The 15,555-nt window shown below is 52.3% G+C and overlaps 7 protein-coding genes across 7 annotated transcripts; 4 read left to right on the top strand and 3 right to left on the bottom strand.

Annotated features, from left to right (window-relative positions):
* Positions 1-907: 907 nt before the first annotated feature.
* CC77DRAFT_302760 (hypothetical protein) lies at positions 908-3,933 on the top strand. Its single transcript, XM_018531143.1, has 2 exons — positions 908-2,152; positions 2,201-3,933. Exons 1-2 carry the CDS (start codon positions 1,225-1,227, stop codon positions 3,790-3,792), a joined length of 2,520 nt encoding a protein of 839 aa, XP_018390555.1. The 5' UTR covers positions 908-1,224; the 3' UTR covers positions 3,793-3,933.
* Positions 3,934-4,710: 777 nt separating this feature from the next.
* CC77DRAFT_301844 (hypothetical protein) lies at positions 4,711-5,784 on the top strand. The gene is made up of 2 exons (XM_018531140.1): positions 4,711-5,153; positions 5,221-5,784. The coding sequence occupies exons 1-2, from the start codon at positions 4,938-4,940 to the stop codon at positions 5,425-5,427; spliced, it is 423 nt and encodes a 140-aa protein (XP_018390554.1). The 5' UTR covers positions 4,711-4,937; the 3' UTR covers positions 5,428-5,784.
* A 1,486-nt stretch (positions 5,785-7,270) lies between these two features.
* On the top strand, positions 7,271-8,558 carry CC77DRAFT_926575 (glycosyl transferase; the record flags this gene model as incomplete). The annotated part of the gene is made up of 3 exons (XM_018533938.1): positions 7,271-7,722; positions 7,780-7,865; positions 7,930-8,558. The coding sequence occupies 3 exons, from the start codon at positions 7,271-7,273 to the stop codon at positions 8,556-8,558; spliced, it is 1,167 nt and encodes a 388-aa protein (XP_018390553.1).
* An 87-nt stretch (positions 8,559-8,645) lies between these two features.
* On the bottom strand, positions 8,646-9,197 carry CC77DRAFT_1056932 (hypothetical protein; the record flags this gene model as incomplete). The annotated part of the gene is made up of 3 exons (XM_018527962.1): positions 8,646-8,890; positions 8,937-8,968; positions 9,043-9,197. 3 exons carry the CDS (start codon positions 9,195-9,197, stop codon positions 8,646-8,648), a joined length of 432 nt encoding a protein of 143 aa, XP_018390552.1.
* A 401-nt stretch (positions 9,198-9,598) lies between these two features.
* Positions 9,599-11,512, bottom strand: CC77DRAFT_926484 (hypothetical protein; the record flags this gene model as incomplete). Its single annotated transcript, XM_018533931.1, has 4 exons — positions 9,599-10,198; positions 10,256-10,756; positions 11,178-11,289; positions 11,337-11,512. 4 exons carry the CDS (start codon positions 11,510-11,512, stop codon positions 9,599-9,601), a joined length of 1,389 nt encoding a protein of 462 aa, XP_018390551.1.
* A 319-nt stretch (positions 11,513-11,831) lies between these two features.
* Positions 11,832-14,456, top strand: CC77DRAFT_301881 (WH1-domain-containing protein). The gene is made up of 3 exons (XM_018531141.1): positions 11,832-12,533; positions 12,583-14,245; positions 14,298-14,456. Exons 1-3 carry the CDS (start codon positions 12,324-12,326, stop codon positions 14,324-14,326), a joined length of 1,902 nt encoding a protein of 633 aa, XP_018390550.1. The 5' UTR covers positions 11,832-12,323; the 3' UTR covers positions 14,327-14,456.
* On the bottom strand, positions 14,421-15,554 carry CC77DRAFT_301791 (hypothetical protein). The gene is made up of 2 exons (XM_018531139.1): positions 15,192-15,554; positions 14,421-15,130 (listed from the first exon to the last, which is right to left on the bottom strand). Exons 1-2 carry the CDS (start codon positions 15,418-15,420, stop codon positions 14,586-14,588), a joined length of 774 nt encoding a protein of 257 aa, XP_018390549.1. The 5' UTR covers positions 15,421-15,554; the 3' UTR covers positions 14,421-14,585.
* Position 15,555: the final 1 nt, after the last annotated feature.

Genomic DNA, 15,555 nt, shown 5'->3' with positions numbered 1-15,555 from the left:
CTTATGGATGGTCAGCGCTTAAAACCTCGATCGACGGCCAGTGAAAGCTTCGCAACACCAATGCACCCCGCTCCATAATCTTGCTTTTTCCCATGCATGGCTGTCAGTCTACCCAGCAAGGGTCTCAGGGCATTAGGGCTTCAATCCTCCAATTCGCTCAATCCATGGTCATGCGAACGAAAGGCCAGCCCACTTTGGTCCACCAGATGGATCCGAGCTACCGAGGAGCAGGAACCCTGAAGTCTGTGATACGGCCGCGAGATATGTCTCGGTGCCTCTGCTAACACGCTATAGCGCTAGACTGATGAGCAGAATATGCTCTGAGACTAAGATGACGAACTATCTGACATCAGATGTTAGGCCGGTATGAAGGAGGGCTGCGACGTTCATGTGGTGCAACAACCTCAGAGCTATCTCAAGATGAAGAGCATGTAAGAAACGGCCATAGATCGAATGGCGATGTCCGCTGCAGCCGAGAGCGCCTCCCGCTCAAAAGGGATGACCAAGGCCGGTCCGCTTCCTTGACGGACCGCCACTCGCCAGTCACAGCGCTGATCCTGCATGATGCGCAGTGCGGCGATAGCAACTAGCTCTCGGACAATCTAATATGTGTATTGCTGCAGCCCACGAATGTGACGGCGCTTTGGGCTCGTCATCTCTCTTTTGGGGCCCCTGGTTCGACTCGTTATCACATCTTGGCCCAATAGCGTAGGTTCTGGTGAGCGGTTGAATATCATTTTCCATTTGCTGCCACGATACGACGGGTCTTACCCTTGCGAGTCACCCGCACTCCACTTGCGCGTGGAACTTAAGGAACCGGACTGCTGCTCGCGCACGGTATCTGAACATAAGCATTCGGCGGTTGCACACTTTTTTGTTTGTTCTTGCGCCATCTACCACTATTCATACTGAACATTCTTATCATATTGTGTGTTGGATTAAGCGGTGGATAAGTTCTCGCTACCTAGGGATCTCTGCGCCACGGTACAACCACACCTCCGGATCGAGTTTCCGCTGCACCTTCGCGCGCATTGTCACAGTCAATCCTACGTCTTGGTACCCATGTAGGAACGGAGCCCCGGATGTTCATTAAGCCTTTGGTACCTCAAACCAAGACCCGTTGGCCTAGGACGCATTTCTGCCGTATTCCGGCTTCTGCTGGCAGAAGTGTTTCACGATTATCACGCCAATTGTTGCAAAAGCAAACCCAACGACTACTCGAAAATGCCGGTTATTCGGGAAGCTCTCGTGGAGCGGACGGGTGTGGCCATGGAGCAGCTGGGCGTGGTAGTGTCACACGGCGAGCGAGACATTGTCGAATCGGTCTCAGCATTACTACGACGTGTAAACATACCTTTCAACAGCACAAGCCCAGCTGGATTGATAGAAGCCAACACCGTCGATCCATGGAACAAAAGCGGCAAATATGCGCTCGCATATGTCTACTTTTGTATACCTCTGCTGGTCATCGCAGCCCTGATGCGATACTATCATCTATTCACGGATAAGATCCGGACAGCACTACACCAAGAAGAGGTATTACAGTCCTCGACGACATCCTCTCCCGACACAGATTACGAGATGTCAGTACTTGATACTGACAAGTCCACCATGAAGTTCTTCCCACGCGAAGGCCCGCTACCCAGTGCGCCAAAACAACAATCCAGCGTTTCTTCTTTCGGGCCGATCAACAACATTATAGCGTTTTTCCGGTTCATCTTCTACCGGCCGATTCCACAGATCAGAGTCAAGAAGGGATGGAGGCCAATCGTGTTCCCATCCTTGGCTGTTATCGTGATTGTACTCCTAGCCTTGCTCCTGGGAGTCCTCTACTGCACCCTTCCACAGCCGCTATTCTGGGACAGTATCGCTTATGGCTCACCTCCATTAGCAGTTCGCTCCGGCATGATGGCTGTGGCACTGATGCCATGGATCGTGGCACTTGCGACTAAAGCGAACCTCATCTCAATGGTGACGGGCATCAGCCACGAGCGATTGAATGTGTTCCACAGATGGGCAGCATATATTTGCCTCGTGTTGAGCATCTTGCACACTGTACCCTTCTACGTCACCCCAGTCTGGGAGAAGGGTGCACATCAGGCATTCCAGCAGCTGCTCAATCAACAGAGCGGAATGTACATCTATGGCACTGGTATGACCTTCCCATCTAAGACGCAGATCACATACTGACAAGTTTCAGGTATCGCAGCACTCGTTCCCTTGTGCTTCCTCTGCACGCATTCGATTGCGCCCCTACGCCACCGAATGTACGAACTGTTCGTGGCACTGCACGTGCCCGTTGCCATTGTCTTCCTCGGAATGATGTTCTGGCATTGCAACAACTACCTAACATCATGGCACTACCTGCTTTCCACTTTGGGCATCTGGCTACTGTCCTACTTCATGCGGCTGTTCTATCTGAATTGGACTCGTCCAGGTCAACTGTCATGGCTTATTGGCGACGAGGCCGCCGTGACGCTCATGCCAGAGAACGCTATCAAGATTACTATTCCAACCCGAATGAGGTGGAGACCTGGACAGTATGTTTATCTTCGCATGCCTGGTATCTCAGTGTTTGAAAATCACCCCTTCACCATCGCTTCACTATGCAGTGAAGACTTTCCATCTGAATATGGCGAGGGCTACCGGGATATGGTTCTCGTCTTCCGCCCGTTCGGTGGTTTCACAAAGAAGGTTCTTCAGAACGCTCTCGACCATGGCCCATGGCACACATATCGTGCCTTTGTTGATGGTCCATATGGAGGTATGCAACGGCGCATTGAAGCCTTCGATGACGTCGTACTCATTGCAGGAGGTAGTGGCATCACTGCCATTGTCTCGCAGCTGCTCTCCCTTATCAAGAAGATGCGCGATGGCAAAGCTGTCACGCGCAAAATCCACGTGATTTGGGCCCTCAAGCGTCCTGAAACCATGGAGTGGTTCAAGGAAGAATTGCGCATCTGCCGTGAATATGCGCCACCCGAGACCGTACAGTGTCAATTCTACATCACCGCTGCGAAACGTAACCCAGGCGGTGGACTTGTCAGCGCGAAAACACCTACTCGTCCAGTGTCGCTGTACTTTCACGACAAGGTCAACGATGCTTTCCAGAACATTGCCGACCACCGCCTTTCGGGTGTCTCCTCAAAGCGACACTCCGCTCTCATCCGCGATGAAGCGCAGGGAGATCCTGAGAAGGAGTCTGAGCTGCGTCGCGAGAATGAAGATAGTATTACGGCACTTCCTCAGGCGCACATGGTCCCCGTCAATAGAGGCCACCTCGCACCACCACGCTCAAGCTACAACAGTGGGCGAAACTCTGCCGAATCAGCAGACAGCTCGAACCCGGATATGATAGCGCCTGCGCCACGTGGCCTTGCTGCTCGACGTCAAGAGCGCAACCTCTCTCTGGACATCAATCAAGCCGTCTCCGCAGGCTCCGGCGCCATAAATCCAGATATAATCCACAATCCCACCGAAGGCGCCCAGGGCTTCGACTTTGGTTTCCCATCAACACCCACTGAGTTCCAAAAGAACCTGATGCGTTTTGCATTCCTGCCTGCAGCTGTCAAGAAAAAGGACGGCTGGAGCACTGAATATGGACGTCCGGATATACCGTATCTACTCAAAGGACTAAGCAAAAACTTTGGGCGCAGAACGTGTGTGTTTGTTTGTGGGCCACCCACCATGCGCATTAGCGTGAGTGAGACGATTGCGCAAATGCAGAGGAGTGTATGGAGTGATAGTGGGCGGGACGAGATTTTCCTCCACGCCGAGAACTACGCCTTATAAGGCGTGGGTAGTACATTTCTTTCTCTTGTTTTTTGTGCATAGCGTTGGATGGCTTGGTGTATATACCCCTTTCTCTTATTCTTTTATACTCATGTATCTATATGACGATCGACGATGTCAATATCGGTCGCTTCTCCGCCGCTTGGCTAAAGGCCTGGATCAACCAGTCTCCATCTCAATGAAGAAGTAAACTTCAACACCAATGTTGGAAGTGTGTTTCCGATGAACCTTGAATCTGACACAAACTTTCACGGGATATTATGCAGGCATTCTTCGACGTGCTTACTCCTTGTGAAACTTGTTGCGCATTTCTGCCTCGGCATGATGGAACCCAGCGACGCCATAGAGATGTACCGCGTGCCAGACTACCAACAGCGTAGAGATTGAGGCTTGATACTTGGTGTACTCGTTCAGCGGCACATGCTTGTCACGCTCTCGTTCCATTGTCACCTTCTGCATATGGTTCGCCGACGGTCGACCAGGAGTACCCTACCCCTCCGCACGCGAGCTGGTGGGGTCGTTGTTCATCCATGAACCTCGCGGCACAATCAACGTATCCTTGTCGCGGATTGTGGAGAGGGTGTGCGTGCGGAGACACTATCCCGCGCTCTAATGGGAGCCAGAAGTTGAGTGCGGCACAGCGCTATGGTCGTACGGACGCAAAAGCAAATAGTCGTGGTTCAGCATCATGTCGCAGTGGGCGAGTGGGAAGATGATGGGCTTGCTGACCGCTTGCTCGCTCATGGCGATACGCGCTGCGTCGCGGATAGAGACATGTGCAGCGACTGCAACACCAAACGGCGGCTGCGTACTGGCGCATGGGGACGGCAGTACATAGGGCTGCAGCCGGCTAAGGGGAGATGAGGGTGTGGGATAATGGGCGTTCGCATGCCCTTGCTTTTTGGTGATATGCTTTTGGGCAGCCGGAATTGCCGCTTGGCGCATCTCGCCCGCCCGACCCATCTCAAACGACATCAACTTGCATATTCCCCTTCCTCCTCCACGCAGGCCTGCTGTAACGTTTCCCAGCGTTCGTAGCCAACTAGTAACAATTGCTACGCCGAGATCCTATCCAGCCGTCGCACACGCGGAAGCCAGGGCGCAGACTTCCCGATCGACCATGTTCTTAAGATAATTATGTGCACATGTCCGCCATCCCAGTGTCTGAACTGGGCCTCAACTCGAGCGAGAGCAGATATCTCCAGCAACAAATCGCCGCCTCACAGCACGGCTCCAATTCATCGCGTGCTGCCTCTCACGCCTCCAGCCAAGGCCGTCTCCTCCTGGATCCTTCTAGTTTGCAGGCGCTCAGCGCCCACTTTGACCGTCTAATGTACTCTATCCAGCAGCGCTGGCAGTATGTGAGTGTCTTCTGTTATGTCTTTGGGTAGGCTCGATTTTGTGTGGTGTAGTACTGACAATGGCCAGCTCACCCAGCAGACGCAAACAGCAACCCAAGTGCAGTACGACCGCGCAGGCAATGCCATGCAAATGGCTGATGCTGAAATCGCCCGCTTCCGCGCAATCCTCCACGAAATCGATGAACTGCAAGTAGAATTCGATAAAGTCCGTCGCATTGGAGAGATTGTCAAAGGATTCAAGTCGCGCGTCGACCGTCTGGATCGCCGGATATGAACGCATTCCAGTAGATTGGACCGGTGTGTCCCCAGTTTCACAACCTGGTTTACACGAACCAATCTACCTACACTCCTTTACCATCACGAAAAGACATACTTTGTCCCCACAGACACACACTATACCTACTAAGACTGGAGAGCCTCGCGGCATGGAAAACCCCGGGGACACCTGCGAGAACGGAAAGCCTCACGGCTAATGGCGTTTTGGTTACGTTTTGTTGGAACTCTTGCTTTTGGGAATACCCAGATCTGCTTTTGTCCGTGTTTCAGTTTGCTTGAGTTGCGGTACCTTTCTTGCGTCATTTGTGTAACTTTGAATTACTTCTTCTAAATTATTACGTCTTGCTGCGAACGGGCTGCTGTACGTCATTGTGGATCGACGCTGCATGACCCGATCCCCTGTTCAGCCGCAAGCTGTATGTTCCTCCCATTTAAGGCATTGCAACACACTGCCTTTGCATATCTTTGCTTTCGTGCTCAGTGATGTTCGCAGTGTATTCCTTCTGAAAGAATCCTAACTATTGCTGTAGGGTGTGTCTCCAACTACCACCAAGTCTTCCTCGCAACGGCAATGAAACCTTACTTTCATCTTAGCATACTTTGGCTGCTGCAGCCCGCATCATAGTTACACTGGAACGCTTTCGGTATCCGAAACCCCTCGCGGCACGCAATACGAGATGCTGTGTATGAAGTTTACCTGCTCAAGCTTCCTTTCTCATTAACCAGGCTTCTGCACCCTGCCTCGCAGCACTACGTTCGCGCTCCTTGTCCGATTGACTATATGGATATCCCTCTCGATCAAATACCTCTAGACAGACCTTGCATGCTAGCCGTTGTCGTACACATGTTGGTCATGGCTATGTACACTCGTGAACTGCAGATGGTCCCTGACATGTGTGACTTCCAAGTTGGGTGAGAGATGGTCACAGGAATCAGTGAACCTTCTTAATTCAACTGTGAGCCGAGGCACAACACCGTCGCAGGTAACAACATCGACCTGTTCATTTATACGCAGCATCAACACGTTCATCAACCGCCCCCGACTGATCAGCCGCGAGACAAGCTTGCAGATAAATAACGTTACGAGATTGCGGTCAGGTTTCTTTGGACGCTGAGAAACCACCACCACTCCGATAAGAATTCGTCCGTCGTCATACATGCACGAATGCATCTCAGGCCCCTGCGAAAACACTACAACCCTCGATGTTTCGGCAGAACACGCTAATTCCTCTCCCACCGCTCTTATTGGCCTGGTCGCATCTTCACGTGCAGAGTGGGTATCTCGCGTCTAGCAGAAAGCTAGCTTAACATGTCTTCGGAACCGGTGGGTACCTGCTTTGTACTATGCGCCCATGTATTACTTGTCATCAGCCTTCGAGTTTTCGCCCAGGGTTGAACATAATGTACATTCCATTTCGGCTTCGAGATCTCAGGAGAGACGGAAGTATCGTTGGCCTGTAGTCTATTGGTGGAACAGGACCTTAGTGTATATTTGCTACTTCAACGTTCTCTTGGCCCCATGGGGATTTGCGGATCGAGGGGACCTAACGGCTAGTAAGGCGTCCTGCACTCAGGCACATTATACCTCATTTGGATCCAAAAGGGGACGCCTAATGGCGCAGCAATCAAGATTCCGTCTTCCACGCGCCTGTAGAAAAAGACTTGGCTAGGCTCTCATCGCATCCTACAGCCTCCACTGCTCTTCCTCGTTTCTTGCCAAACGCTATGTTTTCGCCATCACTATGCACAAAATCAATCTACGGCCAAGGAGGAATCCGCTGCGGTCGCTGGGGCGCACTGCGCAATCCCACTGGAAGTTGATTCTGGCTATCGTGTCATTGATGCTTATCGAAGTATACGTACATGTACGAAACTACGATGTTCCTCGCCCGTCGACACCCCTCGACGCACCCTTCTACACGGGCTGTCAGAGCCCCGTCCTAAACACGACCGCACGCGAGTCCGCTGTTCTCGTAATGCTGGCGCGCAACTCGGAAGTCAAGGGCGCAGTTTCCAGCATTCGAAGCGTCCAAGAACAGTTCAACGATAACTTTGGGTATCCATGGGTTTTTCTGAACGACGAAGAGTGGACGGAGGATTTTAAGATTAAGGTGGGCAAAGCAGTAGGAAAAGACACGGAAGTAAAGTTTGAGGTCATTCCAAAAGAGATGTGGGGATATCCCGAGTGGATCGACCAAGTGCGCGCGAGAAGCAGCATGCAATCCATGAAAAACCGGGGTATACAGTATGGAGGACAAGAAAGCTATCACCACATGTGCCGCTTTCAGTCTGGGTATGTCAAACAAGCCAACCCCATCTCAGGAATGGCGCACTGATAAAAACATCACAGCTTCTTCTTCGACCACCCCGCCCTTCTTCCCTACAAATACTACTGGCGCGTCGAACCCTTCGTATCCTTCACATGCGCCATAACCTGTAAGTAACCTTCGTGCACGAAATATAGGTGATACATTTGCTCACTCTGTACATCGTACGCTAGATGACCCCTTTGTTGAGATGACGCGCCACAAAAAACGCTACGGCTACACAACTGCACTCTGGGAACGCGGGCAAACCGTCCCTTCCCTCTTCTACAAGCTCTCCCTCTTCAAGAATAAATACCGCCTCCCCACCTACAGCCTCTGGACCGCCATGGTCGACGCAAGCTACATGCCCTGGCCCCTCCGCCGTGCACTAGCGCTCTTGCGGAATCGGGATGAGAGGGGGGATTTGTGGAACATGTGTCACTTCTGGTCGAACTTTGAGATTGCAGATATGGATTTCTTCCGTGGAGATGCGTATCGTGCCATCTTTGAGTATCTGGACCGTGATGGTGGGTTTTATTATGAGAGGTGGGGTGATGCACCCGTGCATTCATTGGCTGCTGCCATGTTGTTGAAGCCGGAGGAATTGCATCATTTTAGTGATTGGGGGTATGTGCATGATGGGCTGCAGGTTTGTACATATGCGACTATAGAGCAGGAGAGAGCGAGAGGGGTGAGCGTACCAAAGATCTCGGGGACTCGTGGAGAATGGAGGGAGCAGACGGGCTGCAGATGTAAATGCGATGATGCGATCAGGGTTGTGGAACCGGTCTGTCTGAATAGGATCGGATTGACTACTAGCTAGTCTGGAGATACGGCAAGCAGCAAACGTTGAACATGCATACAAGCTCTTGCACATTGTGGCCTACTACAGCTCTCTTGGTGTTGAAGTCTACTCAAGATCTACGCTACCACCCGCCTTCACCACGTCCTTGGTGATGTCGTTCATGTTGACAACAAGCTGGCTCCCAAATGTGATCCATTCTTCAGCTCCCCGCACACGAGCTCGATGGCGTCCATTGGAATGTCCATCAGCAATTTCCATTCCGTTGATGACCATGTCAAATTTCTTGCCGATGACGTGAATGCTCCTGACGACAACGCCCTTGCGGTAGGTATCTAGATATGGGCGATTGACTACAATGAGTCAGCAGTTTGCCATTTGCCATCGAAAGATACGTACATTTGATCGTTTTGCGCGCAACATTGAGCTCACTGTCGATTGCAAGCTTGTTGTTGATTTCCTTTATCTCCTCGTTGTCATGAATATATGCGAGCAGTGTACTCACGCTCCGAAGATGATAAACTCTACCATCGATTCGGACCAGTAGTCTTCAAGGTTCAACAAGAAATCGAGGAAATAGAGGACGAGATCCAAGAGCGATAGGAAAAGAGTAAGAACGACTTTCGCCACATATCCCAGCACATCGTGGATACCGAGCATTTCGAGCGATGTTGATTCAAGCGGTTGCTGCGGTCTTTCGGTTTTTGTAGGGAGAGTAGAGAGTTAGTACTTATTAGTTGCAGTCGAAGAAAGTGAAGGTGGTGGTTACAGAGATCAGCTATCGAACGCCGACCGCGCGATCTTCCTTTCACTTACGCAAATAGTTTCGTGGGACCTTTTCGTGATCTAGCCAGGTTGCTAACATGCAGGTAGCCCGCAGGGCGTTCACCACCTAGTGGCTAAAGGGAACTACACCAAATACCCATTCACTGATGATCTCTGCACCCGGAAGTCGACGTATCGTGTAAAGCGGAATTGGGTGTCTCTTTCTATTTTTACACTGATTCACCACGAGAGAAAGCAATGCGTAATCAACATATCGGGTCATGATGTTGTGACGCTCAGTAATTCCGTCCTCTTCCTTCCTTGAACGCCCCAGGATCGCGCAACAGCATATCACGTACACCCTCCATGGTGAAGCCTTTGTGTTTCTCAATACACTCTTCCATACACCGAAGTATCTTCTTCGGCCATTCCACATACTGGGCCCACTCCCCACTCTCATCGTCATCTATGGCGGCTATGATCCGGGCGGACCATTGAGCAGTCGCCCTTATAGGGGTTGTCAATGCATTCCTAGGCGCCGATAGCGGTGATAGGACGAACCGTATGGCGCAAAAGTGCGCCATGACGACGTTGCCGAGTTGGTTTGTGGGATCAAAGACATGCATGAGCCCGTCATGCGGCCAGGTAGAGAAGATGGTGAGGATAGCCATGACAGCAATAAAGGACTGGAGCGGGTATGGAGCGCCTGGTGGGGCAGTCGTGAGATTTTCCCAGTCAATCTTGTCGAACACCACGCCGAGGTCTCCTGGTAGAATCGGGTTGGCGAACGCGTAGAGATCGGAAGGTGAGTTGGGACCCGAAGCCATTTGTGGTAGAGTGCTTGCTTTTGTAAAACCTGGTACTAAAGGTGTACCTGGTATTGAAGTTGTGTTATTCTCCTCATCATATTCAGTGGTTGAATCAAATGCGTCCCTTAATTCTGGGTTCTCCACTTCTGAGACCAGAAGACATTGAAGCGTTTCGATGAGCTGTCCGACAATGGCCTTCTCGATGGGATGCGCAATGGGTCCAGTCATCAGACTAGAAAGTCCCTTTATTGATAGTAGAGCTTCGCGTAGAAGTTCCTGGTCCACCACGGGGAAATTGCAAAACGTTGTGTCCATACGTATCATGCCCAAGGCCTTTTGATCAGAGAAAGGACCACGGAAGCCTTCGCCTAAGATTAGCTGGGAAAGGAACGAGCATCCTCGTAAAGACAGGAAATGCTCCAAAAAGCCGTCCTCCATGTAGCTGGATTGGAAGCACAGCAAGTAAGATGTAGCAAGCATGATATGTGATTCTTCAGCAGTTGGGGGCCATCGAGAGAAGGAATCCTCGAGTCCGACGATTGCTTTTTGTCGGTGTTGCAGTGCAAGACTAGTTTTTGGGTTCTCAACTTGAATAGCAAGATGAGATCCAGCTAAAGCGAGCATAGCATCCATGAGATATGGATACTGAGTAGTCAGTGACGACAGACTTGTTGTACTAGGGGAGGAAGGCGCCACATACTTGATTGGCTTTTACAGGAATATCTCTGACCCAAATGTCATTCCAGTCGTGCGGAATGCAAGGGTGTGCCGAGATAAGATAGTGATGGAACAACTGCATATCATCTGAACTGTAGATGGTAGGTGTTTCCGAAAGTTTAACAACCTGACGCGGACTCGGCGTTTCTGGCGGTATATAGTCTCGTCGCGCGTGCTTGAATACATCCGGATACCTACAAACCACTTGAACGGTTGGTGAGATGTGGGGTTTAGTTCACGATTTTGTACTTACGTCCGCGCTTGTCGCAATTTGTACATGATGGCCATGTCTCTGGGCACTTGACGGAGTTTAGTGGCACGGCATGATATAACGATACTGATTCAGTACCTTGATCTTGCGCCGCTTGCATGGAATGCAGCCCAGGCGACTTTTAGTGTGTCCGCGTCGTTGTCGTAACCCTCCCGGTGCCACCGTATCGCCGCTAGATACAGTAGTGCTGCTGGATATGAGTATGGTATAACACTTTGGATCGTGCGAGGGGACTACCATGGGTCAGAACTGTCCAGACTATCTTTTTTGGGCCTTATGGCTTGTTTGGATGTTTCTGTATGCTGTTCTGTGTGCGGAACTACAGGTGCCTTGGGATGGCTGGCCGGAACACTGGACTCAAGAAAGTCGCCTATGCCATCTAGCACCATGTAGCCATCAAACAAATCGTCCATGGTTGAAAATAAGTCAGGTAATGAGATGGGTATAGTACTGCCAAATACAATTCACCATGTCACCGGTGGTGTCGTTACATGGATCACGATAACGCCAAGCTGTCAAGGTGTCATAGTTGGAGGCCTAGGTATCCAGCCTGAAAGTCGGCGTTAGTGGCGCAGTATCCGAGCTTACGTAGACGCGAACCGCTAGAGAGGCTGTTAATTCATGGTGCGTATACATCTTCTTCATTAGCACATGGGAGACAGATGCTCGGAAGTCAAAAAAAGCATCTGCCTTCTCGGATGGCGACTAGTCCTGTATTGGTCTTGGGAGTACCTAGGTAGTCGGTGTCGCGTGAGAAGGCCGCGACGCATCCAAGCAACGCAATCTCGGTAATCATGAAGCAACGTCAGACTTCCCGCGCGCGAGATTTGGGAGCGACTGTCAAGATGAGTTTGGGTAGTTGTCTGGGAAAAGTGGTGCCGTTGGGTCGGCAAACCTGACTGGGCAGAAAGCGTTCGATGGGTTTCTCCGTTGTCCGCCCAGTCGGGATGTTAGCCGCAAGTGACGTCTCCCCTTCACAAGCACCGCCATTCTTCTTACCAACACCGTGGCGAGCTCGGCGCAGCACACTACTAGCATTCTCCCCAAACACGCAGCCTCGACCGGCTTACCGAGTGATTGCGATTGTTCCCATGTGCTGCCTAATAGTGGAGTGAGGAGCACGCCCCACCAGCCACGCCCAAGCCCAACGGCTGGACACTTGAGCATCTTCCCCCGAACCACGACACGCATTGCTACCTCGAGCCTGCCAAATACGCCGCCGCCATGCCGTCGATTCTCTCTGACGAGGACAAGCAGACGGTGAAGCGCACCGTGCCCAAGTCGGCCAACAAGATCCACACCGTCGCCGTCGCCAAGTTGTACATTGCCTACCCCGACCCGCGCCGATGGACCTACACGGGCTTGCAGGGCGCCGTCGTGCTGGCCAACGACCTGGTCGGCAACACGTTCTGGCTCAAGATGGTGGACATATCGGTAGGTGCGCGCGAAGCCACAGCACAGAACACACGACTGACGGATGCAGCCCCAAAGTCGCGGTGTCATATGGGACCAGGAGATCTACGACACCTTCTCCTACAACCAGGACCGCGTCTTCTTCCACACCTTTGAGCTCGAGGACTGTCTCGCCGGCCTGTCTTTTGCCGACGAGAAGGAGGCCAAGACATTCAAGAAGAAGCTCGACGACCGCGAAAAGAACGCTCACAAGAACACAAAGAACAAACCTTTCAGCGCATCCGCAGGGAGCAGTGCGCCTGCAGCCAACGGCAAGAGCGGTGGCGGCCACGGCCACGGCCTGCTGGGAGGGCTCTTCGGACACCGCCATTCTTCTGCACCTGGCCCGCCGCCAGCATCCATCATTCCACCTACCAACGTTACATCGCCCGTGCAAAGCACCCACTCCAACGCGACAAGCGCCCGAAACTCAGCCATCGACACAACCGACCCATCATGGCAGCCGCTTCTGAAAGAATTGCTGGCCATGGGCATTACCGAAGACCAGATCGAAGAAAATGCCGATTTTATCAAGCTGTACATTGAGCAGAGGAAGACAGAGGAGAAGCTCAAGGACGAGAACAACCAGCGCAAATCCAGAGCGCCTCCCCCTCCCCCACCGAGTGCGCCGCCTGCAGCGGCATCTCTCAGCCCTCAGAACACTGGTGGTTCCAAACGAGGACCTCCGCCAGCACCCCCGCCAGCGCGGAGAACAAGGACAGACGCAACCGTCAACCGCAATTCCTCGGGAAGCCCTGCGCCGCCATCGCCGACACGCGAAGCTTCGCCACCTCCAGGACCACCTAAGCCTGTTTTCAGAGCACCCCCTCCAATTGCGGAAGCAGGAAAGTTTGCGAATCTTCCCCCTGCACCACCAAACAGAGCGCGAGCATCGTCCAACGCTGCCAATCCAGGGCCCCCGCCGCCACCACGTCCACCGAAGACGCCAGTGCCCGACGAAGCTCCAGTGGGAGGCAAGTTCGGCGTGCCACCGCCCTTCACAGGCAACCGCGTACCCTCAGGCGCTCCACCACCACCCCCAAGTCGTGGACCAGTTCCACCACCCCCTCCAGCAAGAGATACTCCGTCCGCGCCCCCACCACTGCCCCCGAAGACATCGGCAGCCCCGACACCACCCCCTATTCACAGCATACCACCACCCCCGCCACTACCGCCGTCTTCGTCTCGTCCTACTCCACCTCCAGGCGCAGCACCAATTCCCCCGCCTCTACCTCCAACAAGCAATGTAGCGCCCATTCCCCCACCTCCACCGCCTATGCCGAACAGGTCAATTCCCCCCCCGCCACCGATGCCCAACAGCTCGGCACCACCTCCACCCTCAGGCGCGGCACCGCCTCCACCGCCCATGCCACCCGCCCCGCCGCCAATGCCTTCACGAAGCGCTGTTGCGCCGCCTCCGCCTGGACCTCCACCGCCCCCGGGTGGCGGCCCGCCTTTGCCCAAGCCTGCGGCGGGACGAGATGGTTTGTTAGCGGATATTCGTGGAGGAGCGAGATTGAAGAAGGTTTCAGATTCGGAGAAGAAGGATCGCAGTGCAGCGGCAGTTCCTGGTGCAGAACCGACTGGCGGAGCCTCTGGTGGAGCCTCTGGCGCAGCTACACCTGGAGATGCTGGCTTGGCTGGAGCATTGGCCAGCGCTCTTGCGGCAAGAAAGTCTAAAGTTAGTCACAGTGGTAAGTTCTGATATATCTACATCGAAATGATTGTATACTAACACTCGTACAGATGACGAGTCCGACAAGGACGACTGGTAAACGAACAGATTCTGAAGTCGCTCAAAGCAGCCTCAGCCCAACACGCCGAGTCGATCGAACCCCTTTTCAGACGCGGACATACCAGTGATACCTTGCAGAAATCGGGGAAAGAGTTATCAGAAGATGTTGCAGTGTGACGCACCGCGGCAAAAGCAGCGAAGACAAGTTCAAGAAGAGAGCCCCTTGGCTAGTTGAAGAAATAGCGATAGTCGATACCAAGAATGATAAAGTATATTCTTCGTCTTCCAAATCATCGTCCTCATGCCAAATTTTCACCTCCATGACCGATGAGTCTCCCTATCCTCGCAAGCCGAATCATGCGCTTCTTAGTCAATTGGATCTCATACCCACAAGCAACAAGCATCGCAATCTCGAGGTGTTTGTCTGCCTGCAGTTTCCCATCTTTCCCATGTCTAGCGTAAAATGTATCAGGCCTACACATATACTCTTGACAACAGTTTGACAGTTCAGCTGCCCGACACGACCTGCGTAGCATGTCCATGGCATGATATACATATGAAGAGCGCTCCCATGTTTCGGGAAGGTCCCAATGTGATTCGGGATAGCCATTTTTAGACAGGCTACTAGAGATTACAAGACAGTTTACGATGCGCGTAGCTAGTTTGCGAGACACGATCGGGAGGGATGTGACATGGCAAGAGTTTAGGATTGCGGAGCTGAAGAGGGCATGCTGATTTGGAAGTTGGAATGAAGAGAGTAGTAAGAAAGTAGATGATGTTTGAGGGAGGTGTGCGATCAATACGTGGGTGTGTAAGGCGTGTAGCACTTCTTTGCTGAATATGCCTGAGAGGCATGCCAGTTAGCACGGTTCCGTGTTGGTGGTTCAGTATAGGGAGTTACCCACGGCATACAAGCCGCAATTCTAGCGCTGCTGTGCATTCGTTGAATGGTGGAGCGTTTTGACTGATGCGGTGTAGGACTGTGTACTCGACAACCAAACTCCAGAGTTCGACAGGTAGGGCAGTTATGCCCGAGAATTGTGATTTGAATATCGTGATTGGTGGATGGTTCTCTGGCAAAGTGATATTTGGTAGGGTTCGCAGTAGGGATTTGAGAGTGAGAACAGTGTTCATTGTCGACTCCTGGATTTCTGGTTGTCTTGCACTCGTCTTCTGAACATTTCATGTTTACCTGTGCTAAGAGTGTACAGGATGAGGTTAGCAGCCAAGCACGGACGCGTGTCAAATGCGAGGAAATCAGGCAGCAAG

The sequence above is a fragment of the Alternaria alternata genome, assembly GCF_001642055.1.
Source record: "Alternaria alternata strain SRC1lrK2f unplaced genomic scaffold CC77scaffold_2, whole genome shotgun sequence".
NCBI lineage: Eukaryota > Fungi > Ascomycota > Dothideomycetes > Pleosporales > Pleosporaceae > Alternaria > Alternaria alternata.
Note: the sequence above shows the minus strand (reverse complement) of the source record. Positions and strands in the feature narration are given on the sequence as shown.